Source organism: Falco biarmicus, chromosome 4, assembly GCF_023638135.1.
Source record: "Falco biarmicus isolate bFalBia1 chromosome 4, bFalBia1.pri, whole genome shotgun sequence".
In the NCBI taxonomy this organism is placed as follows: Eukaryota; Metazoa; Chordata; class Aves; order Falconiformes; family Falconidae; genus Falco; species Falco biarmicus.
The window spans coordinates 23,457,751-23,483,828 of NC_079291.1; the positions used below are offsets into that span (position 1 = coordinate 23,457,751).

General features: G+C 37.4%; 1 protein-coding gene across 7 annotated transcripts in view; it reads right to left on the reverse strand.

Annotated features, from left to right (window-relative positions):
- Window positions 1-332: 332 nt before the first annotated feature.
- The window catches only part of LOC130147473 (solute carrier family 12 member 7-like), a 77,416-nt gene continuing 51,670 nt past the window's right edge, over window positions 333-26,078 (reverse strand). For 4 of the 7 annotated variants that reach the window (XM_056334623.1, XM_056334627.1, XM_056334624.1 and 1 more), the window contains 13 exons: window positions 25,220-25,338; window positions 23,952-24,050; window positions 21,611-21,730; window positions 19,503-19,607; window positions 17,099-17,267; window positions 14,127-14,322; window positions 13,644-13,813; window positions 13,361-13,492; window positions 11,530-11,637; window positions 8,436-8,552; window positions 6,040-6,221; window positions 1,769-1,902; window positions 333-1,310 (listed from right to left, as the gene is read on the reverse strand). In XM_056334623.1, the coding sequence (XP_056190598.1) occupies window positions 1,219-1,310; window positions 1,769-1,902; window positions 6,040-6,221; window positions 8,436-8,552; window positions 11,530-11,637; window positions 13,361-13,492; window positions 13,644-13,813; window positions 14,127-14,322; window positions 17,099-17,267; window positions 19,503-19,607; window positions 21,611-21,730; window positions 23,952-24,050; window positions 25,220-25,338 (1,743 nt within the window). In that variant the 3' untranslated portion in view covers window positions 333-1,218. Of the gene's footprint in view, window positions 1,311-1,768; window positions 1,903-3,452; window positions 4,707-6,039; window positions 6,222-8,435; window positions 8,553-11,529; window positions 11,638-13,360; window positions 13,493-13,643; window positions 13,814-14,126; window positions 14,323-17,098; window positions 17,268-19,502; window positions 19,608-21,610; window positions 21,731-23,951; window positions 24,051-25,219; window positions 25,339-26,078 lie in introns of those variants that run through there. The other 3 variants (XM_056334628.1, XM_056334625.1, XM_056334629.1) reach the window with 3 other exon arrangements.

Sequence of the window (26,078 nt, forward strand, 5' to 3'; positions counted from 1 at the left end):
CTAACAGCCGCTGTCAGCTCTTTATAACTTTGTTTTGCTCCCTGAGCACTCTGTGATAAAAGTGCTGGTCTTGAGCAGAGTCAGGTATTTAGCCTCTGCTGTCCCAGTTTGAACGGAGATATTAACTATTATAATACAATCAATATATGTTTAAATAAAACCATTCTTTTTAGAGTAATCTCCTGCTACCCAATGAACACTTTAGGTCTTAAAACAACACTTACAGAACTATCAGTGTCTGAAAAGGGACAGAATTCTGACAGAAGCAAGACATTTCCATTGAGCACCCAAGCTAAACTGTTCAAGGATTACAAATGAAGCACACTTAAGAGTTGTTCAGTTCAGAAAAGCAGATTTTATTTTAAACAGCAGCACATACATACAACATTTTCAAAATATACATATTTGAAAACAAGACTGTACTTCATTAACCAACTTGCTGTGGTTTATCAATTGTTACAATTATATTTGCAAACAGGTGGAGTTACTGCATCATAGCCTTCCTGGGAGCTGGATGCTCTTAGGTTTCACTGGTATAATTATGCAATACACTAACAGCCAGTAGTTCATGGGGGAAAAAAAATACCCACAAAACTTGTCTATTTACTGTTACCATCACCTGGAGGCTTCAGCTATCTGATGAAGTATTTTAATTAGAGAAATGTTATATAAAATGTGTGGCAAATGGTGAACTTTATGCACATAATACACAAATTTGAGTAGTTGTATACATTTCTGAATGAAGTTTCCTGAACTAGGCCTAATCCCAACAGAAGCAATATAGCAGCATTTTGGTAAGGGAGGAAGCCAATGTCTCCTAAAACCTTTCCCTTTTATTTAGATACAGAACAAAGATTAAAATAATGAAAAATTGCTTACATTTCTATAGGTTAAAAAAACCTATTGCATTACTATTTCTTTTCTTGTGCTTCACCACAGTTTAACAAGTGTCAGAATATGCTATGTATAAATATCCTAACCCAACCACCATTCATTAATGCACTACAGAAATGTTTTCTATCTACATAAATCTATCTTCTTAAAATATAATTTAAATATAACTTCTTTAATAGAAAAACCAGAACACATCAGAAGATTCAGCTTGCAAGCTAATTTTCGATGCACTAGAACTCCTAATGAAGCTCCTCAAATTATGGCAAATAACTTTGTTTTCTCATTTGGGGTGTGGGAGGCTGTTGAATAAAATGTGCAAACGGGTTAAGAATAAATGGTGATCACTTCACGTCCACTGCCTCGAACTAGGAGAACTCTATCCAGACCTTCTGTCAGAACTTCCAAGAACTCCATGTCTGAAATACCATTAAGTCAAGGAATTTATTCAGAAAGGAAACAAAATAGCCATTAATCTCACAAGAAGCCTGACATGTAATGCAGAAATCAAGTTCAACAATTTGATCAAGGAGTCTTCCCGTTTCCCTTTACTGTCCCATTGCTTAATCCACCTGCTTGGCTCAAGTGGAAGCAAGGCCTAATTTAGGGAAAAGTTCCTAGTTCTGACCTACTCACCTATGGAAAATATAGAGATTTCAGAGTAAGTTCAATACAGGGGAATGCTTTACATCAGTTAAAAAAAATAAACCACTATCAACATTTCTTAAAACTCTGTGGAATCAAAAGTAATTTTCTTAAAGTGAAAGTTACGCTTACCATGATTACTAATACTTATCCCAACAAGTGGACAACTGCACAATCACTAAAAAACCCCTCCCAATTTCAAGAAATACAGAAGCAGTATAACAGAGGATACAGTTTTCATCCCCTTTTCTGTTTTTAGGAGGTCCAGGCATATTCAGGAGAACTAGCTGAGCATGCTGTGATTTATTAAGCACTACTCCATTGAGCTTCACAGCTGTGTGCATTCTTCTTACATTTGACTGATTCCTAGCATGCAAACAAACATCTTTTAGTACTGTCACAATACTTGTGCATTTGAATTATACGTTATGTATTTGAATGTATAAGTTTAATATATATAATGCAGAATAAGCTATTTTCATGGACACCAGTATTTGTACTCATTCAAAAAACATTTGAGAAAATACAATACCTAGGTTTAAAAGATTTTTTTCCTTTGAAAAGAACATCTAACTCTGAAATACAAGCAAATCTAAGTGGACTGCCAAAATGCACAAATCCTCCAATTCTCAGTTATCTTTTATTAAGATGATGCAAAAACTTAATAGAAATTGATTTCTATTTAAATTTAGTCAAAACCACTGAGAATCCAGTTTATTGAATTACACAAAAATGTAACTGGAGTTGTACAAGAAATCCCAAAGGAATTACAGCAATGCAATGCAAAGATTGCAGCATTTATGTTGTACAGTACAGGACTTCCCTCATGCTCCTTTGGAAACGTTACAAGATTATTTTATGTCTGGTTAAGAAAATTTAGAAACAGTATAAAATTTATGAAAAAAATTACTAGTTTCTCATGCCACAGTAGTAAGGCAGTAAGCAATGAACTGCAACTGAGCCTCTGCCTCTATGTTATCAGTATTAACTACTGCTTTGCTTGTAAATTTATGCGCAAAAGGGAAAAATTGCTAGGACTTCAGAGATTTCCTTATTTTAGGAACCACCTTGGATGATTCAGTTCTCTTCCGAACAAAACAAAAGAACAGTTCCCTCACAGTCCCTGAGAAACTGCCATCTGTGTAAAACTAGCCAAGACTGAAAATGAGTCATATGCTGCAGTGCAAAAGAAATATTCAGACTCTACCTAAGCAAGCCCATTTATCCAAAAGATCTGCCGCCCAAAAGTAGATTCTTTACAAGTGAAACGAGTCACTTCAAAGGGAAGCTCAGAAGCACCAGGTGACAGCACATCTCAAGAACGGAGACAGATACCAGCGTGCTGGTATAAGACACTCAGATCACTCTACCTGGCGCAGTTTTCTTAGCACTGTCACTACTGGTCTCACAGTAAAAGTACAACAGCACCCTGCGCCGCTGGGCTCACACACTGTCCTACAGAGGGAGGACTGGCACATTAGTAGCGGCAGGACATAAGGCATCCTCTGAAATGCCTGATCAAGTCTGGCATCTTCTGAATTCCACTGACAGCAATCAAAATTGCAGCACAAGCCTCAGCACTGTTTCAGCTCAAGTAAACAATGGAAATTAAAGAGATCTCTTTTCCCAGATTTAGGAAGCCAAAATTCATAAAAGGAAACGCACAACTTTGTTCTGCTACTAGAGGTCTCTTCAGGGGACCACACCAACACTTAATCCTAGAATCTTCTAGAAATATGAGGCTACCCTCAGTTTATGTAAGTAAGCATAGAGTTGAGAACAGCAGCCAGATACAGATGATTCATTTAAACACAGGGTACCAAGATGGAGAACGCAGGGAGCATACATACTTGTGTTCTACTAAGCCCCCCCCCCCCTTTTTTTTTTCTATGAAGGGAATAGCCATTAAGAGGATAGTATCAGGTGTAGCATGTCTCATATTGCATTTTCATCCTTGATTTTGCAGGGACAATTAGGGGGAAGTGGAAGGAAAACAAAAAAAAAAAAAGCATTTGGCCTGAAGTTTAGTAGCCAGTGGAGACCGGACACATCCATTTCAGCTGATTCTCTCTACTCCCCTCCCCACTCCTGGCGTTTTCCTCCAAGACCACAACATTTCCAAAATTGAGTTTATCAGTCCCTCCTGGAGGATTTTCTGTCACAGTGGCCATCTGTCCTAAGAACCAACTGTACAAAAACTATACATGGAACAAAAGAATACGTGAAGCTCAGTTTTTCAGAAGCAGAACAGTGGGTTGAGAAGACCAAAGAACTACGAAGGGAGAAGCAATAGTGTGTAGTTGAAGAGGTGTATAAATGTTGAAGTAGAAACATTGTAAAACTAAAGATAAAATGCAAAGGGAAATAAGGAGGATATAAATTTGTGATGAAGCGGCAAGAACTAAGCACTGAAATAAAGGCTCAAATTAACTAAAGGTATATTGTGTACAACGTGAACCCAGGCTGACTAACTTCATTTAGCCTTCAAGCACTGGAAGAACCGAAATCACACATAGTATACAAAATAAGCTAAATTTTCGTAAGAAACTAAATTTGTTAGACAAATGAAGGTAACAGTGGGCTCTGGAAAAGAAAGCAGAGCAGTCAAGAGTCAGTTCCACCCAAGAACAAAGAGAGATGGAGTGTCATATTTTTGTATGCGGTCATATCCAATATATATCCGACCTTGTGTTATTCCTACACATGCATGGGTTAGTAGAAAGGGAGGCAAGAACTGGCATTTGACAAAGTATGAAAGCTCCCTCTGTAAACAAATTCAGCTTTATTGTTCAAGTATTTATATCGCAATGGGGGCTATTTTTCCAGAACAGAAATGTATTTACTTTTTAATGTAGTTAATTAGAAAACTAAATATTACACTGGTGCAGAGGAGTACTATCAAATTTTATATACTTACAGAAACTAAAATACATGTTACGTGACTTACCTCGACTGGAAAGTTGATAATATTTAGAAGAAAACATTAACAAGTCATGAAGAATATTTTTTCAGTGATAAATGCATCATGACAGTATATAAACAAAGGCACAAAAGAATATACACAGTGCAACTCATGTAACACACATACAACATACAAGACCACAAGAACCAGGGAACAGCCTACATTGCTTAAGTGAAATGAAACTTGGACTTACAGATTTCCCCATTCTCTATGTGGAAGGGAAGCAAATATTCAGGGAAAAAATATTTACACCATCAGGTACATTTTAAATTCAACAATATTAATATACTGTACAGGCACACCAAGTCTGAACTGTAATTTCCACCCTGAACCACGCATAGCAGTTTTGAAATAATAATATCTTAAGTCTGTATCTTGCACAATTCTAAAGTAGTAACAGGAAGTATTTCCAAGATGTTACCCCCCCCCCCAAATAAATAAATAAAATAAAATAAAAAATTAGCATCTAATGCAGCCCAGAACAAAAACTGTGCTTTAGAGCATGAGCGATATAAATGTTTGTGGTTTGCAGAAGACAAACTGTTTCTAAAGAGCTCAGAGCAAATCCTCAAAACAACTTAGGATGAAGGTGCTGATTCTAATCATACCTTCTAATGCTACTGTCTACGAGCCCTAGATTTAAGATAGATTTCCTTTAGATATTAAAATTTCCCTTGACATTCACAGTTTTGCTTTGGGCATACGCAGAAAATAGTCCAGGCCACGCTTTAACCACATTCTTTCAAAACTTGGAAAAGATGCATGTATGTGCTTGAATCACAACATGCAGAAGCAAACAAGCTGCCACCTTTCTGTCACAGGTTTTGTGTCTACATCAGGCTTGACATAGGTAGTAACTCTTATCTATTAAGTCACCTCTATTTAAGAGAAAGACATTAAAGAATATTTCAACGGGAAACACTAATATAACAAGACATACCTATAAGCACAAATTTTATATTGCTTTTATTTACAGGATGAGGGCCGAATTTCTGTTTCCAAAAAAAAAAAAAAAGAAAAAAAAACAACTCACAAACACTCACACAACCCCCCCCCCCCCCCCTCAAAAACAAACGAAAACTAACACATAAGCTAAATGTCTTGGAAGAGTCTTATCTGCATCTTTGGTACTCTCTCCACCCCAACAAAACACAGTAAATGAGGCAGGGAAATGATACACAGCAATTTGTTACCCACAGGAAGAGAGAAAAACAGAAGTTACCATTAAGCTTCATTCACAACTTCTAAACTCTACCAGAAAGCAGAGATGTTAAAATGCTTAAATATGGCAGACTAAGCTGTAAACTCAACATTCTTTTGAATGACACTTTACAGCCATTGTTGTTCCACCCAAGTCCATGCTAGTTTCAGAAGAATGGCATCTAAGTGAACTGCATGGAAAAAGCATATTTGTACTCTAAACTTTAAATACACATCTTAATCTCTTAAAAAACAAAACCCAGAACAACAACAAAAAACCCCCACCCCACTACAATACACACAATCAAATACAAAACTCCAAACATCACAGGTATACTTACGGCTTCATGTTGAAAATATCTTTAAAGCCAGACACATTTGAATCTTTGGTTTTATGCTTTTCAGCTACAAATTTTTCTTTAGTCCACGTCATTTGCACTTTTTCTGGCACAGCAGCAGCCACACTTGCTTTGACCACTGGAGCTGAGTGCGAGGCAGTGTTTCTATCATGGATCAGCTGAGCCTGGTGACAAAACAATCAATCACCCCAAGATTCAGCCAAAAAGAGCACTTGTAGATTATATTTCATTAAAATTTTGAAAAGGAATTTCACAGCAGTGGAACAAAGGAAGGCACAGAAAAATTCACCTTACTTTGTGGGCAAATATCAGACTGTTTTGACTTCATCACTAAAGGAAACTGCTTGTTAAAAGGTAGTTATTTGTTTACATTTGCAGGATTATATCTGGGCTGGACATTATTTTTGTCATTAAATAAAAGTGAGGCTGAATCCAGCCAGAGGGTACTTCATTGACACCATGGCTTTTTGCTAGTGAAAAACATGAAAGCCCATGCTCTCATGCTTCATCAGTGACATTACTATTTTCTCAGATACTGTCATGAACACTGACCATTACACATGCCTTTAGCTGAACTACCAGTGTGACTCATGGTCCCAGTAACACAAGGCTGGACCGGCCAAATTGAAGGCTAGCTACATTCCTTTATGCATGCAGGTGCATATCACATAACAAAAGCCAATCAATCTAACCATGAAGGGGCCCTCTCATCACTTATAATATCAGAAGCTGAAATCATAACTTTAGGAACACAGTACTGTTGTTCCCACTTGTACATGCACTTCTGTGTTCTCCATTTCCCATTCCCCTCACTCCTCTTGAGGAAAGAAAAATATTTAACGTATGTTATTTACTTACTCTCTCTCATAATACCTTGTCCTTACACTTCTGTATTCCCATCAAAAGCAACACAAAGTACCTTAGACTTAAAATCATAAGTGAATTGGTATGGGGGGAGGATTGTTTTTGTGTTTTGGTGTGTTGTTTTCAGGGGGCTGGCATTTGGGAGGGTTTTTTGTTTGTTTGTTTAAGATCTTTAGCAGTTTTGAAGGGTCTTCAGAGACTTGTTACATCATGAGTTGAAGCTCCTGTTCTATTCGGCAACCTCAATTATCACGCTAGTGATGGTCACGTCCCTCCATATACGTGATGACTCAAAAGAAGCAATTTCATTCAGGTCACAACCAAAAGCATTAATAAAATCAAAGCAGATGAGAAAACTACTTTCTATCTCTGAACAGCAATTCCCCTAGTGGTTCACAAACTGCAGTTGCAGCTGTTCGTAAATGCTTAAGTTTCTGTATTTCTCCTAATTTCTCCAAGTCCCTGTTCTTGTAGATTCCCAAAACCTAGAGCTCAATTCTGAGGCTCACGTAACTATCTATTTGTTTGATGGCCTTCGTATCTCCATAGAAGATTAAACAAGTCAAGACCATGAATCAGAAGTTACCATGAATACAGTTCTATCCTGAGAATGGAAAAAGCTTACAAATACATGCAGATAGCATACGTGCCATATGGCAGTATCCAACGAGCTAAAATTTTGAAATAACCACTGTAAGATGAGTCCAATACAACTGTGCTTCAGTGAAAGACAGTTTGCCATTTTTAGAAAGACAGTGAGCCAAGAGAAAAAATGGACCTATAGCACACATTCATGATAATGCAAAGACAACAAAAGCACATTTTTGTTAGTGCTGTTTTGATACTAAATTAATTATATGGAACACAACATGTTCTTCTCACACTTCATGAGGAAAGAGAAACACAAAGGTATTACAGCATTTCTACAAACTAGGCTACACATCTTTAGATATGAGCAACACTTCAAGTGTACACTAAAGCCATTAATCACATTAGTCCATTTTCTTTGCAACTCACCACTAAGAAAATACTAATGACATTTATGGGTTAATAATGGCTTGTGAATGAGCATAGACGTCCCCCTAGTGTATCTATATGGTCTCCGAAAAGCTTCAGTACTTCAATAAAGGAATAATAAAGGAAGGCAATGCTTTGTGAAAGCATGAAATATGCTTATTAATGAAACACACGCTATTAAGACTTTAAAAGATAGGAGGCAGAGAAATATCCTTGCTTCTGGCTCTTAAGTAAAACAGGCATTCTCAGAAACACAAGTGTTTCTTCTATGGAAAATAGGTGTGAGAAAAATAGGATGTTAATTCCTGTCACAGAAGCATCATCCAGAGGAAAAAATATAGAGTAAGATAACGAATTTACAGTAAAAATTAAAATCTTTGAAGAACTATTCTGTAACAATGAATGATCAAGTTGTTCATTTGTAGTTCAGTTTGCAATAGTGGCACTCCAAGTGTTGCAATGGGAAAGTATATCTAGTCAGTACTACGTCCAACTACCTCCTCCTCTCGATAATCATTAGTCAGCAGTGCCTGCGCATCTTGGCCAATGGACTGTGGACTGGAGTAGCTTTTTCTTCTGATTGAGCCTCGAGACTCATCAGTGATGCTCTGAATCTGAGACAAAAATGTTACCGAGGACAAAAAAACCACAACAGTCTACAGAAAAAAGCAGATGATCATATCATTCAAAATAAAAGTTGTCTTCATTTAAATACATGAGATTCGGTATCACAGCTTGTTATAAACTTGCTTTATTTTCACAAACGTCACTTGTTTATATATACTATGGGGTGCTGTTTTGGATGTTTAGCAGTTGGTTACTGCTTTTTACAGAGACTTGTGAAAACATGAGATGAATTTAATCCTTTAGTCTATATGGGAACTTCTAATATTCCCCTGTTTGTGAGGGTCACATCCCATCATATACATGATGATTCAGATGAATTTATTTTATTCTGTTACAATCAATAGCATAAAAAAAATTCAAGCAGATGAGAAAGCTGCTTTCCATCTCTAAGCACCAATTTATTTCCCAGTGATGTACAAAGTATAATTGTGCGCCTCGCCTACATGCACCCACATTTCTGCCAATCTTACCTAACAGCAGCACTGGTGCTGCGCAACCCAACATAAAACAGCGGTGGGATGGATGCTGCCTTCTCCCTGCACAACCCAGCACAAAAGAGCAGTGGGATGGGTGGCTGCCTTCCCACAGGTCCAACAATACCAGTGCCCAGCCCAACAGTTATTACTCAGGACTAGCCACAGAAGGAAGCCAATGACCACCAGGAAGGGCAGCAAGGAAGTGAACAAAGCTCTACGTTTTGTTTCTGCAGCTCTATTGTCAAAGTCAAATAAATAAATGTTTGGCAGTTGCACCCAAGTTGCTTCGCATGCATGTGTTATATTTACACTTGAATGGAAGCAAATCAACCAGCTTTCTCAAAAAAGGAAACAAAAATCTGTTGAGTTCTTTTGCCTCAGTTCCACAAGAAAAACCAGGCGCAAGATCAAATAAAGTTCCATTTTAAAAAACTGACAGAAAACGGGAGGGTAAGGGTGATTCCTCAGGGATAAGAGGATGCCTACAAGGGAAACAGCAAAAGAATGCTGTACAAAACCAAATTTTCCCCTTCAGGAAGGTCAGAGCCTGGTTTGAAGAGGTACAAGCATGAAAGTGAAGTTAAAAAAACTGATCTTCATGGTAACAAACACCATTCAAAGCTGGAATATCAGGTTTATATTTGAATGGCTGGAGACAGATAATGAGAATAAAAGCAATGCTGATTTGAACTAGCGATACTAATGAGAAAAATACTTTGGAGGTCATCATAAAACTGGAGGGGATGGCTTGGCTCATTTAAGAGAAGACGACCTGTCACACTGAGTGCATATATTCAACTTGCAGCTCCAGAGGAAGTGAAAGCATAGCTAGACATTTTCTGATGGAAGTATAAGATAACAAGGTAGATTAAGATACTGAAATCGTAAACAACAGATGGATATGGCATTTATTCTTGGACAAGGCAGGAAGTACGTACTACATGTTCTTGGAATTAGCAAGGATTTTACTTAAGACCATGAAATAAATTCAGTGGTATTTTGAACATCTCAGGTTTTACCTTGCATGATACAAAGGAAAAAACTGAAGCTATAATGGTGATGGCTATGTTCAGGTAAGAGTGAGTAATTAAAAAAAAAAACCAAACAAGAAAACAAACGAAAACTATTAAAAAAAACAAAACCAGGGGTGGGGTAGGAAGAAATTAAAATTTGCAAGCAAACAGCACTCTGAAGCAGTGCAGATTTAGACCAACTCACAGAGCTGAGAAGAAATTATTCTGTCTCCACTACAATTTACATGCTATAGACTACAGAGCCTTAGGTCCTTGGGCTACTGGTAAAGCATTCATGAGAAAGTTAAATCCTTAAAAACCTGCCATAGATTAAGCCACACAAAATCCACTGGAAAAATACCAGTGTTCAATAACAAAATGTGGAAAAAACCTTAAAAACACTGAGTAAGGAGTACAGAAGAGCTTGTTTTACTGAAAAGGTGTTAGGCAGGCTCAGATCAAAAGAGAACTACTGTAACACACATTGGAAGAAAGGATTTACAGCAGCACAGTGCTGCAGCAATATAAGGCATCTTTAGGAGCTTTAAAAAAATCCTGCAAAACAGAAATAAGAATAAATAAGGAGAGATAAAAAAACCAAAAGCCTGCATGGACTTGTAGGATTAACACGAGAAAAATTTAGGCATAAAAAGTGTTACAATTATCAGTAGAGAAAAAAAGCCATAATAAAAAATTCTAGTTATTTTACAAATGACCAGTTAAACGTAGTAGAGATCTCTTACTTGGCATGGGAGGGAAATCACTGTAAGCGATAGCAAAGCCAAAGCATTCAGTATCTTTTACATCACTAAGAAGTGTTGATAATAACGGGACAGTTAACCAGGTAAATGAGGGGGTAGAAGCACAAGCCAAAAGAGAAACAAAAAAAAATTTTGAAGTTACAAATATTCATGAAAATACAGTTGCGTGAAGCTTGTCACTACAACGTGCAAAATACCACCAGGGACTAGTAAGGGTAGGGGAGCAGCGCACACAGCTTTCCCACTGGATAGCATAGCTTTATAGGTTAGTTGGCTCCAGAAACAATAATTAGTTGATACATAAACCATTCAGAATAACGCAGAAACTAAAAAACAGTTGTTGTGAATTGAATAAGAACAAGTCAAATCTCATCTGCCCAGCTGAGTAACCATCAACGTTAGCTACTGATGTATATCAGGTTTTGAAATGCTCTGGATATAGTCCACACTGATGCTCAAATGCTTTGCTAGTAAATACTTGCACTAATCTTAACAAGAACAGGAAAACTCTAAACACCTGTTCAAATAAAAAAGGATTTTCTTTTTCCCCCACATTATTATAACCTTGCACGTGAAACCTGCTGTAGAGAAACTAACACAGAATGCAGTTATAAAAGATTTTGACTAGGTAGAAAAAATTGATTAGAAGCCACAGACAAGAAACGCTACTTTCTAATTTTTCACAGAACATCTCTGCCAAGCCAAAGTTCCTACCTCTCTTTCCCTTTCATTCTTTGATAGCTGCATCTGCTTTAGCATCTGAGATCGCTGTTCCATCATAAGTGTCTTCTCATATGTGAACGCAGAAATATCATTTTCAAACTGCAAAAGACATTGGCATTAGAAATATCAGAAGAAAAGTACTACTCAGAAGAACAACATTGAGCTAGTGTACCACCTTCATTCCTGCATTCATTCAGTCTTGGACATATTTACAGCATTAGAGAAATCCCAAGCATATAACCCATCAATTCTGTCTGTCCTCATTCTTAAAATTCATCTCCAAACAGCAAATCTCATACAATGAACTATCCTACTATACCAACATCAATGTGATTTTTATCTTTATCTAAATGTGAGGTACTCGGGACCGACTTTCCATCGTTCTGTTCCGACTAAGCTGCAGAAGTGAGAAAGGGTTGAAAGCGCTTATTTAAAACGGGTCTGCATCGCTGCCTCCTGAGCATGTGTGCATACTTGTTTGCTCAAAAAATGTCTAGAGCCACAAAATAACACATTGCCCTTTCACCAGTGAGAAAGGTTCAGCAACAGGAGCATTTATGAAGAAACTCCAACATATATTCTCACATCAGCACTAAGCTAAAATAAAACATAAAAAACTATAGCAGTCATCTGTGCTGTCACTGACTCTTAACATGTCTCTGATCTTTTGGAAGAATCTCAGGGTTAAATATGACCTGCATAAGAATTCATTGTGCTTCCTATACTGTCTTCTGCTCAAAACCCAACCAAGGCTGAGCCTTTTTTTAATGGTACTCTGTCTTCTTTCACCTGCACATGCCACAGGATTTAGTCTTTTACATTCAGTACTCTAAGCAAACAAAAACAAAATTAAATGAAAGGATTTCTCTTACTTCCTAGTTCAAAATACTAACCAAATTTTTTGTAAGTAATTTTTTTCATAATTTAAATGATTCCATAAAGTTTGCTTTACGCCTGAATAGCATGATAAATCTTTTTGAGAGGTTGTGTTCATTCCAGGAACTGGTGGTAGGATTTTCTTTTGAACCAGCTGACTCACCTTCTTCAACGCACTTCAAAATGAGTTTAAAAGGTGGTGGGTTTTTGGTTTTGCTTTGGCTGGGGGAGTTTCATGGGGTTTTTCTGTCTTACTTTGGACACTACGCTAGTCACCTTTGAGTCCTGAAGTTCTTCCTTAGCTGCCAAACAAAGCGGGTCTAGACAGAATATGGCTTTAGCCCTTTTCTTTAGCAGTTTATGACCAGTATTTAAAAAAGGAAAAAAATTACAAAATTAATTTTCTCAATAATTGACTTGGGAACTTGTAGCTATATGTTGCTATCTTGTTCTCCAGTGCCAAAGAAGTTGGCAACACCAAAAAACAACTGACATACTCTCATGTGGGCCTGGAGACTCCTTATTCTGGAGAGATAATCACACAGCAGCTGGAGACTGACTTGTTCATCCTTGCTCATGCTGGATGCCATGGCTTATTAGATTAAGCACATTCAGCCTTCCATTTCACTGCCTGCTAAAATTCCAAGTTTTTTCCTACCTGAATGAACTATCCCTATGGACTAGTCCTCGCAAATAAAGCAGGCATTAATACACCAAAATGGCTCAACTCTACTTGACAAAACTATTAAGCTCACTACCACATACACTAGCACTGTGACATCGTAAGATAACATTGCTTTAAAAAACTTCTTGTTCTTGGTGGGCCCGCAGTCTTTCCCTTTGCACGTTTGGGCTAACATCTCTTAGTTTCAAAAACGTTAAGTCCGTTTTCCAAATTTAGTCTCAATTGCATCTAAAAAAACCCGAAAACCATGCAGTAACATACCATTTCAACAACTTCTACTTCAGCATTCAGTCTAAGATGATATAAGAACATCTGAAGGTCCTTCTTCATTTGAATGCTATTATCATCCATTTGAGCCACAGTAAAGATACGCATTTTGCATTTTCTCCAAACCTATCAAAAAGACACATTATAAAAATTTGTAACACAATTGATTGCTATCACCATGAGTAACTCCATCAAGGTGAAAGGGTGTTTCATTAGAAACTCATAGAAGTATTCATTGTTAGAAAATGAAATCCCAGGCGTTTTCTGTTGTCCTTGCCTTGTGCTGTCGAAGGAGAAAAGGCAGTAACATCAGCATACCGCCATCATGGACAATCCACCACACATCTATGTTTCCTTCAGTAAATCGTTCTTGATTTGTTGGAAATAAGTCAATGTTTTTAGCCACCAACAGTGCTTGCTGAGCTGCTGTTGTTTCTCGTACAGTGTCTGCAAGGGAAAGCAAGACATCTGATCAAGAACTTCTAGTTACCATTCACAGCTTTTCTTCTACATTCAAAAGCTTAAATCTTCCCAGATTCTGCTGAGGAAAAAGAGGAACATCTTTGCTTTAGTGACTGCCCTGCTTAGGAGAAGAACAAGAGAAGCTATGGCTGAAGAGACCCAGGGCTAAGAAAACCCACCCCACATGAAATACTCAATTGTCCACTGGATGTTCAGCATCACATTTCCTCCACATAGCAAATACAGTAGTTACATAGTGGTATTACAAATGCATAGGAGAAAGACAATAAACACATACCAACAAAATTTTTCCATGAGAAACGATTTTCTGTCTGCTTCCATGACTGTGGCCATGCCATCAGGACTGTGTTGTGCTTCATCCCTCCTAGACCCGCTGACTGAATCAAATAGGATATTCCATCTCTGAAATTAGGAGACACCACAATCTGGCAAAATCCTTTAGTCTTTTCTACTCCCATTAAGGATTTAACGTTCTGCAAATGGAAGATCACACACAGGGAAATGCAGTCATCAGCACGGTAATAATCACTATGAGGAGTAACAGCACTAAGTAACAGCAAAACAGGAGCTACAATGTACAACCAACAAATCGCTAATTCCAAAAGATCAAACATGATTCTATGACAACTAACACCGAAAACAACCACCTCCCCAAAAGACACCACACAGGTTTTTCATTACTTTAATTATTCAGTCTTTTATTTCTAAGGAAGAATGAACAAGATATGAGTTTAACCACATTGACAAAGATAGATAAAGTAACACTGCTTCAGGAAAAGTCAAAACTGCTGATTGACAAAACACCGTATGTTTGGAATGACAAGTCCTTTCTTTTGGAGTTGGAAGGGTTTGGAAAAATGGGATGCCAAGGACTTCAGCAGATGAGGCCACCAAAGCTCCTTAAACAAATTTGACATTAAGAGGCTGACATTGTATTTATCGGCTCCCAACATGGAAATATATACGTGCAGGAGACAATTGGAATAACTGGCTGAATAATGACAAGATAAACAGACTACATTTAATCTCCCACACCTCTTTAATTTCAACATGGCTCCCTTTCATTTAACAACAAACACACAGATGCATAATTTATTTATTGCATAAGTAATTTAGAAGTAGTATTCAAAATGGTACAAGGTCAGCTAGGGAACATCAGCTTTGGCATTTACTAGGTTTTGATGGCATGACTTTAAAAATCCCATCAGTATCAATGACTTGTGCAGGAGATCAGCATGGTTTCAGAAGGAAGAGCTAGCACATCAAAATTTGCAATTTTGGAAGCTCCAAAATTCCTATCAAAACCAACAGATTTGACCACAGAACACTTGGCACTGGCTCAGTGTGGCATCAGAAATTCTGTTCAGCAGAGAAAGAAAATCTTCAGAGAATTTGGTAGCAGAGCTAACAACTATGTGCAAACAATATCTGTGAGGGTGTATCAGTTTAATAAGATGCTTTTTTCTTGTAAAATACAGGAGAAAACTTCATTTCCTACAAATATTCTAGAAACATTTTCTAGTCCAGATTTTCCAAAACCAGCGAGGCCTCCAGATGCTCAAACCTCTAAAATTCATCTTCATTTCTACTTTAAAAGCAATAGTTGCCTCACTCTTAACACCAGGTCTGACTGCCTAGAGAACCTAGGAATTAGGTCTCCCTTAAATTCACTTCTGTTCCATCTCTGGAAAATATAGTTGACTTCAAGTTAAGCCAGCTGTAGGTAACATTTCATATTCTCATGGGTAAACAGTTTCTGTCCAAAGGTTTTCTTCATTTTATTTCAAGAGGCTTGGTTGTATTCTCTATCTTGTTTTCTACTCACACTTGCTGATAACAACAGCTTATTAACAATTACTTCCAAACACACCGTTGCTACACTTTTCCACCACGTTTTCAAACTAATTGGTCTCTTGGAGCCTTTTCATGTGCTATCAGCTAGGCCATCTGAATTCATACTTTGTTATTTCAAAAAACACTACGGACAGGTCTGAATACCAAAAGGGAGAAAAAAAGAAAAGCTGGCAGAAAAAGGGCAGTTAGCTTTGTTAAGTCCATTTCCATATTTCAAATGCTCACCTATTTTAGAGATATCAAATTTGAATAAATCACAGGTGTGTTTATATAGCTTTTAAGATTATTTGGATCAGAACAGTAGACATTTCAACTAATACTCTTTTCAATAACACTGAAGACATTAACCATTTTTGGACGATCTAGTGGCAATCAGAGACTACTTTTGGAGTAGGCTTTGTAGTATTTTCTAAAGGCATTAGATTTTTTAATGGTATTCAATAAACTACATGAAACATGATATATTCTAAAAATGTTTCCCCACTCTGTAAAATTTGGAGAGTTTGTGGAGGTAAGCAAATACAGTTACCTGTACCAAGTTACCCCAATAATGGATTAAACAAAGAAGCACACGATTTAAGACCAAATAAAAAGGTAAAACTTGCTTTGCATTAAAAGTGCAAGCTGTACAAACAACGGATCTTCAGCAGCTCAGTCTATTAACTTCTCTTTTTCCTTCACGGGACAATTTAAAATTAAGTTCAGGTATTTTCAAGGGCTTCCCACAAAAATGTCTATATATTTCCAATCAGGTAGCACAGCCAAATACTGACAAGTTGTCAGGGAAGGAGAGGGGCAAGGCAAGGGAAGAAACATTCAAATTAAGTTCACTTTTGTTTGTAGCACAGTTAGATGTCACCTTAAATTACATGGCAACTTACTATTTTTTCCTACCTCATCCTACCTTCTCTAGAGATATGGGAAAAATAGGAAAGAAAAGAAAATAGAAAGAAAGTAAAGGATCTCAAGAAGGATGTTGAGTTCTGGTGAAGACTGCTCCTAATCCTAGCTCTGCTACATTTGTTAGATAAATGTTAATTTTTTTGCTAAATAAAACTGGTTTCTTTATAGGGTGACTTGCTAAAAATCTATTACTTCCCCCCCCCCCCCCCCCCCCCCGAATGTGATCTGATTCTGAGCCAAGGGCTCTCAACATTAAAGAAAATAAAAAGCTAAGAAGTATCAGCCTTGTCTCATCCTATTGGGAAATTTTATAAAGTGTTTTGCTACACACACCAACCTGTTCTCTATATTTAATCATTGACTGTGCTGATAGAAAAAAATTGATATTTTATTCAATACTTTACAGCAGTCTGTTCTAATTCAAGATGAGTTATCCAGATCCAACATTTAAGTACTAGTTGAAGTTACAAGTGTTTATAAGCTTTTACACACCTCTTCAGCTTTCTGAGTTTCTGTACATTTATCCAAGAAGATTCCCTGAAGCACAGAGCCCACAATAGTCAGCCCTTTACCAGCCTTCAACTGAGAGGTGAAAGAAAGCAATCTAGGATGTTTCACCAACTGCTCGCTATCCAAGTTTAACAAGACCAAAAGTTGAGGTCTGCAAAAAACAAAAGATAATTTACAATTAATAAAATGCAGATTAAGTGGTTAATTCAATGGAAAACATTCAACTATGAAGCAATGAAGTCATCATTTAACAAAGCAACGACACATCAAATATAGAATATGTACCCACCATACCATCATTCTGAAAAGCTACCTTAAAGAATTGTTTTACCAAGAAAGTTACTGAATTAAAAAATTATTGCCCTTCCAAGGTCCTCTTACTGCAACCTGCTGTTCGAAATAGTTTAACATTGAATGTATGCCAGATTGTTTATAGCTCCATCCAGTTGGATTTTTAAGATCTCCAGGGACAGAATTATCACCTCTAGATAATCTCTTCAATGCTTAATTACCATCATCTCAAAAGTGGTGGGATTTTTTTCTTTCTCCATTTTACCATGTTCTCTCAGTCTTCTACCATACACTGCTGTAAACAGTCCAACTCTATCTTCTCATTGACCTTTTAGGTATTGGATAATTACTAGTTAGTTATACCAGCTCTTAGGCTCCTCAAAGCTGAATAAGCACAGCTCCCTCAGCTTCTCCCCACAGGAGATATGCTCCTGTGGCCCAACCATCGTCTTGATGGTCCTCTGCAGAGCTCACTCCAGTTTATCAATGTCTTTCCTACACTAGGGTGCCTAAAACTCATGAAATATTCTAGATTGAGTCTAATGAGCGCTGAGCAAAGAGGAATATTATTTCCCAGTATATTTATTTCTCAATGGACTAGCTATATTCCTGTTGACGTAGCCCAACACACGTCACTGCCAAGGCACACTGCTGGCTTACCATCTACTGGGAACCACAGAGCCTATTCACCAGAGCAGGTTCCCAGCCTTGTACCATTGCACTGGACAAGCCTGTCCCAGGTACTGGACTTCCCACATATCCTTCTGGATTTTCATGATCTTGTCAACCCATTCCTCTACCTGCATAGGTCCTTCCAAAAGGACAGTCACAGCTTTAACCGTACTGACAGCGCTCCAAGTTCAGTTTCAACTGCACACTTGAGGATGCATTCTGTTGCCTTTAATCAATATCCAATCTGCTTACTTTCTCCAAACCAACATTTTATAATTTCCCTGTCATTACTACAAATTCAAAAGAATGACAAAGAGCTGGGAGCGTTACTTCCTCCTTCAAAACCAGCGTGGTTTAAGATACAACAAGAAGGTCCAGTTCTAGGAAATACGTTGACACAACAGAAGGGTAACTCATCTGGAACCGAAGCAACATTAGACATTTCACAGGAAAGCTCTTTGTCAGATACTACATCGATGCCTCCGAGATGCCAGTTCAGACACAGGTAAAAGCACTGGCTCATGTTTTCCATAACTACCTATGTGCATCAGTCCCATTGACAAATGGTAAAATAATGCCATTATACTGACGGGCAACAGCACATGGTATGTGTATGCACCCAGGGGTACTATCACAGAGCAGCAATTACAATTAAAGTATCACATTTGGCAACAATCTCATTTTTGTGCATTCAACTGATCAGAGTTCTGATTTGCATTACACTTATCATAAGTGACAGTGTGCAAACATCCTTTCATTTTAAATACTAGGTAATTTTTTTGTGTTGGCTTTGAGAAAGTTGATACATTAACAAGTAAAAAGATTATATTGCAAAAATAGTTGTGGACATCTAACCCCATTACATATGAATGGACAGCCAACATAAGATTTTTGTTTTAATGATATCTAAGCAATTTAGAAAGTGCTACTATTAAATGAAGATAGATATATAGATATATATATAAAAGATTGCCACAAAAAATTAATTTAAACAAATAATGGATCCTCTGTAAACAATCTATTTCAGATGGAACATATATAAAAGCAAAAAAACCCAAACCACCCACTTATGGAATTGCAGCATTTCTCCTATAGAGATAGCGGGACTGATAACTGTTCCTCTGAAAATCTATAAATAATTAAACATTAATATTCTTCTGCACTTTGGAGAACTAAGTCAACACCACATGGATTTAACTTCAAGCTAGTTTGCCCATATTCCCACCCAAGTTGATTACATGCTGACCATATGTCACATTCTACTGCAGTAAAATGCTACTAATGCAATGACATCATCACCATCCTCAAGTTAAAATACTATTTTAATGGTGAATTTCACTTTGGCCATTAGCTTTACCAGAAGTACTCCCAACAGATTTACATATTTCAAGACCTGTGTGACCCTGGAAGGAGTAGAACCTACCTCCAGTTCTTGGTGTGAGGAGGACCATCTTCAACACGAAGCAAAGCATAGCGAGCTGCATTCAGAGACAGCCCTCTGATTCCATCGCCCCATTCTTTTTCCGCTCTTCAGGGTGCAGAAGAAATTCAGTTAACACGGTCCCATTTATTTATACAAATAAAATAAATTTTGCTCACATAAGGGACAACGAACATAAAAATAAACGCTCTTATATGCATGAATGCATGGAAAAAAACCCCTCATCTTGCAGATTTAAATCAAGAATGAAGATGAACCAAGATGAAACAGTCTCAGGTCCCATCAAGAGAACTATTTATTAAGTACTTAATAGTCATTATGGTCTATTTTGGTGGTACCTCAAAAGCTTTTTTGTAATCATAAGAGCTACTTAAGTTGCTTTTAAGCACTGGAATGAACAAGTGAGGGCTACTTAAAAGTAATAATTTTTAAAGCAGCAGAATGAGTGCTGTCTTTACATGGATTACTGTGTCCTATCTCCGCCCCCCAAACACCATTACCACAGCTTTCTCCAGTTCCTTTCCTTCCCAGCTTCTCTCCTGGGTGAGCCTAAAGCTTTATCTGCCCTCCCAACCACCTTCAATTTCCATACTTCTTCCACTCCTCTTTCTCCCAACACAAAGCTGTGCTATACACCAGGTGGCCAACCAAACAAGAACAAACTGTTAGGCTAACACATTATTTTCCTTTGTGGGGATTCTACTATGGCAAGGGGTCATCCCACTTGCCTGCCCCGCCTCCCTCTTTTTTTCCATTCATGCATGCTTACTGAACTTTTGTTACCTCTAGCCTTCTTTTGGAATTTATATGAAATAAGCCAAACTGAATTTAAAAGCTATCAAAGAACAATGTGGCAATTAAAATGTACCCTCACAGACAGCACAATCATGTAAGTTTCTTTTACTTAGTTATCCAAAAATTAAAACAGAAATAGGGGTTGTCTCCAGAGAACAGATTTTATAACATTTCAGGGTAAGTTTCTGCCCACTGCCAAATCAGCTCCTGCATTTGTAAAGGCAGGCAGAAAACTGCAAAAAAGAAGTTGTTCTCCCGGGTAGACATGCTGGCTATGTGCCAACATTTGTAGAGCCTGTATATGAATTTAGATGTACATATAACTTCATGTATGTGCAATCCTACACACATACACACAAGCAGAACTTATCACCTGATCTTAATTCCTGGCTAAAACAGGCAAGTTAATTTCCTTGTAATTAACACAATAAATGGAACTGTTATAAACCAGGAAAGCATCTAATCTGGAAATGGAGATATTAAAAGATGGAGAACCCACAAGGTGGAGCAGTTTATACCAACTGATCCACTTAAGACCTGTGCTTAATCACTCATCAAAACAGCTGGCCTCGCTTCAATTTCCTTCTCCAAAGCCTTACTATTTTTCTTGACTGGAATCTTTCAGCATCTGGTATCTTTCCTTAGAAAGGGAAAGCACACACATTACTGATCATAACCACCTTTAGCGTTTGGATACCTTGTTTAGTTGTGGGGTGGTGGTGTTTTGTTTTTTAAATGAACTCCAGCATGCTCTTTAAGTCTCCTACTTGCACAGCATTTCTTACAGGTCTGACTTTGTATGTAGCCCTTGTCAAATGCATACAATACAAAAGTACGTTGCAGTTTAAAGATTACCTAAGCCTTCAGAAAATAAATAATTTTCAGTGGGTGCTCAGGATTGTTCAGTATGATTCATTCTAAAAAGTGCTTAAGTCCACACAAGAGTAGAGTTTTTGGGCTTTAGCACAAGTTAATTCTAAGGTAACAGGTTTTTAATAGTTGTTGCTTGATATTACAAGCTGATGTTCCTGAAGTACCATAACCTCTGCTGAGACGGAAGTTTCCCAGCTGTATTGGTTCTTATTTTGATCAGTTCTGGCTGTCAAAAAGATTGGAACAGAGCTTCCAGACAAATTAGAACCTGAAAACTTACAGCCCTTAAGAGACGGGATCTTACCTTGTTTCAAGGAATACTCTCAATTCTATTACTTCAGTTTTATCTATGTTATACAAAAGTGCTTTTTGCTGAATGTTAAAGATATTATATATAGAATAAATAAGATATATGGTCTTACCCTCTATATTCTATGTATTTGTATATACATCCTGCGATTAGCATGGCAATCAAAGCATAGTACCAAGAGCAAATGAACATCAAGGCAAGACATAAACTCATCCCCAGGAATGAGAGAGTCCTAAAAGAAACCATTTTTTTCCATTTTTTTAAATAGGCATGCGAATGTTCTACAAAGTCAATTTCTTATTTAAGTTAACTCCCAGAAAGGCCTTTCTTCCTCAAAGGCCACTTCATAGCTACTATATAAATAAAAATACATTGTCCCAATTTTAATTTACAAGAAAATTACATTCTCAAACTTTGTGTAACATAAATAATACAGTTGAACTAGATATAACAATAGATGTACTGCACTTGTCAGTTCTGAAACTCTATCAGCACCTCCAAGTAAGATCAGTTTCAAAACACACTGCTATCACTTAAGAGTCGATTTGAATTTAAGCTAAAAAAAAAATAAATTCTTAAACATTAGTAAACAACATTATGTTACTTCCAGCAAAAATAGTTGATTACGTAATTAAACTTGACTCATTCTCCACTTCCACTGTGGCCCATCTCTTCAGAAAGAACACAGGACAGTAGAAGATAACACAGAAAACAATCTTTCAAAGACTATAAAGAAAGAATAATTGTGAGCTGAAAAAATTACAGAAGCATTATCAGATTAAAGTTTATGTGCCTGGTTTGCCTATGCTATTGTTCAAGATAGATGTAAGTCAGCTCAGAACCAGACAGTTTTGTGAATAGTTTTTGTCACATGTAACACCCCAAATGTCTTTTCACCCGATTTCCAAATCAGAGCTAGCTGCCATTGTATTGACAGAGTGTTGGCAGACCCAGCTTTTGACTGGTACCTTGAGTTTGTGTACCATGCCAAGTATTGAGTCCAAACACGTCCAGTTTTAAACCGAAGAAATGCCTTCTACCATTTCTGAGGACATCATTCTAAATGTCTAAAAGAACAGCAGCTGCTCTTTCATGCTTGAACTAGCCAACCTAAGACTCCCACTCAAAAAATAAAGTCCCATCCCAATTCTGGCCAAGCATTCTGACACCTGCTTTGGCAAGAAGCGACTACACAGTCACACACTGAGTCATCCGTTGGCTCACTGATCAATCTGGGGAAAAAAAATAAGCTAAAAAAGAATTGTTGCCTAACGGTTACAAACTCTGCTGCTGCCATACCACAACCCTTTGCTTTTTCTTCCTCATCACGGTCCATCCCGTATATCTTGCTACCTCCATTTTATCCACCTGCCTTAAGTTTTAAGCTACTTTGTGGAAGTACAGTAGGAGGTACAATCAGACTGCTCAGGAGAGGTGGAACAAAAAAACCCTACCAAACAAACAAAAAAACCCAACCAAACAAAAAAACCCACCAAAAGACAGCAGTCCTCCATTTTCCTTCCTGCTGTTGCAAACACTACTAGGTGTTTGCAGTGATAGATTGGGAGACAGGCTCTGAGGTATTTGAAGGTTTATGTGCCAAAATACTAAGTGCCTACCGAGCAGATTCAAAAAGATCTTTTAGGGCTAAACTAGTGACATTTCATTTTCACTCAATTCTTTAAAAGAAAAAAATAATAAGCGACTTACATCCTAGCGTTAGGCCATCTTACCTCCTAAAGGCTCTAGTCTTCAAGGCATTTCAGCACTAATATCTCTCAACAGAATTAGCGTTAATTAAACAAACATAAGTAATTTTTAACATTTGGTAAAAATTAAAGTTTCCCAATCTTAGTTTGAAATGTTTGAACGCTTAAAAAAAAAACTAATTAAAAACACCCCCCACACATTTTTTGTATATTTGATCTTTAACGACTGTCAAGTATCCACTTGTCTACTTCAGTTATCAAATGCAATGTCCAAAGCATGATATATTTTGAAAACAGTGATCGTATCATTAAAGAGCCAAATGATGTATATAAATAAGATTTTTCTTCTGTACAAGTTTTAGTTATGCAGTAAGATCTACAAAACCAAAATGAAAATCACATGAACCTTCCTGAACATTTTCACCAGTTCTCCTTATCAATATATAAAAGACAGATTATACGTTTTTTCATCTTCATTCTCATCTATTCAGAAGAACTTGGCTTATAAGCCATACTAAATGTCATCCTCTAGCCCCTTCCCAAACCCACCACGTTTTTGTGATCACAGCTATTCCTAGCCCTATTCCAAGCACATGAAAAAAACCATTGCTGTTATGAGTATTCAGTGAATGAATCACCTTATTTAAATCAGAAAAGAGAGATTTTTCTTGCAATAATAAAACATCAACAATTTAGGGCTGCATAATTAGTTTTAACTCTTCTGAATGAAGGAGTATTCCCTACCAGTGGTAATACTTGAAACGAGGTCTCCAGTTGGGAGTCCGTAAAAGCGTCTGAACTGCACAAGCCAGATTTACAAACATATAGCACATAAGGAAAAACCTGTTAATAGAGGAAAAAAGAACACTAAGAACACTTTCCAATAGGAAATTAACTAGCAGATTTGCAATAAAAGGCTGAACACAATTCAAAAAAGGGGAGGAACTTGCACACTGCGTTCACAGTGGCCAACAGAACACAAGACATAGACAAAATTAATACTTGTAGAATATTAGGCCTCAAATATGGCATTAGCATAATACAAAGCCTCAAAGATTTCACAGAAAACATAGCAAACAACTGACAATCACAGTGTACTGGTTTTGACTGGGATAGAGTTAGTTGTCTTCATATTAGCTTATATGGTGCTACGTTCTGGATTTGCAACCAACCCCGTGCTGTTAACACAGGGATGTTGTAGCTCTCGTTGAGCAGTTCTCACGCAGCACCAAGGCCACCTCTGTTTTTCCAGCTGCCCTGCCAGCACATAGTCTTGGGGAGAGGACACAGCTGATCAAAGGGATATTCAACACTGCCTGACATCATGCTCAGCAGTAAGAGCTCGGGGAAATGAGGAAGAAGGGGGGACATTTGTAATAGTGTTTGTTTTCCCAAGTAAGAGTTACACATGGTGAAGCCCTACTTTCCTGGAAATGGCTAAGCACCTGCGTATTGATAGTGAACAAATCCTTTATTTTTTCTTTGCTTGTGTGCAGAGCTTCTGCCTTACCTATTAAAATGTCTTTACCTCAACTCCTGAGTTCTCCCCCTTTGGCACTTTGGATTCTCACCCCATTGCCCTGTGGCAGGGGGGAGTGAGAGATGTGTGGGGCTGAGCTGCCTATCAGGGTCAACCCGTACCACACGGGACAAACTTGCAAGACAAAGTCAATAAAATAAAGTTCAGTTCATACCCTAAAACAATACATTGTTTTGTGTGTCTCTATTAGATGGCACCTGCTAAGATAGCAGGAATTTTTATTTTAAAATCCAGGTTTTTACAAGTTGAACATATTTTTACTAGCATTTGAGAACTCTGTCATGGAAAGAGTTTTTTGTGCCTAGAAATTGGTTCCAGCCAAAACATTTTGTTGTTTCATGTTAGCTCCAGGATCGAATGAATATAACTTGTTAGAAAACAAAATCTAGCATTTATTATTTAAAAAAGAGAAATAATTAGTTACTTTAAAAATAAAATACTAAAGAACAAAACCCACCACATTCACACTTACATAGAAAGAATTGGTGCTACACTGTCCAATGAGGCTATCAAAATTCCTATTTCACAAATACCAGCAGTGAGAAGCAGAGCCCAAGTTGGTTCTCCATTTGCTTTTCCATGACCAAATACCTAGTTAATTCATGTAAACAGTAAGAATAAGGAAAACTGTTCAATACACAGTTATGAAATGTGATGCAGATCGCAAACAAACTCTTAACTGGAAAGAACAATCATTCGTTACAAAGGATAATGAAGTAAACTATAGTACAAAAAGCACAAAACTGCAAAACCACACATTTCCAATATGAAAAATACTTGATAAACCAAGCATAAAGTTAAAGCTCTATTGAAGCTGCTGTTGAAATAATCCTAAGTAACTTGAAATCCACATGCATCAGAGACTTATGCTTAGTCTATAAAAAGCTAATGTAGTTGAAGGTAGTACTTTTTGCAACATAAAACAGGCTTCAACTCAGTACTTACAAACACAAATATTGATCTTTGAAAAGGACTTCAGTAAGCCCATGATCCTGCACAGAGCCCACCCAAAAAATCATTTTGCATGTGATAACTTCCTTTGGGGAGAATTCTACCCAGCTATACTGGTGATAGATGGCACAATGCCTCACCTGAAGTTCCAGCTGCATTTACTCTCCTCCATACAATTATAAAGACTAAACCCTCACTCCCATTTTCCATAATGGCTTCGTTTCCAAACGCTTGCATTCTTCACCTCACTCATTTTCCATACTGTGTTCTTCCCTTAGCTTTCTGCTATCCACCAATCTTCCTTTCAATGCATTAAAATGCCGTATTTTCTGCTCCTGTTTCATCTTTTGTTTTTTTTTTTCTTAAACATGTCATACTTT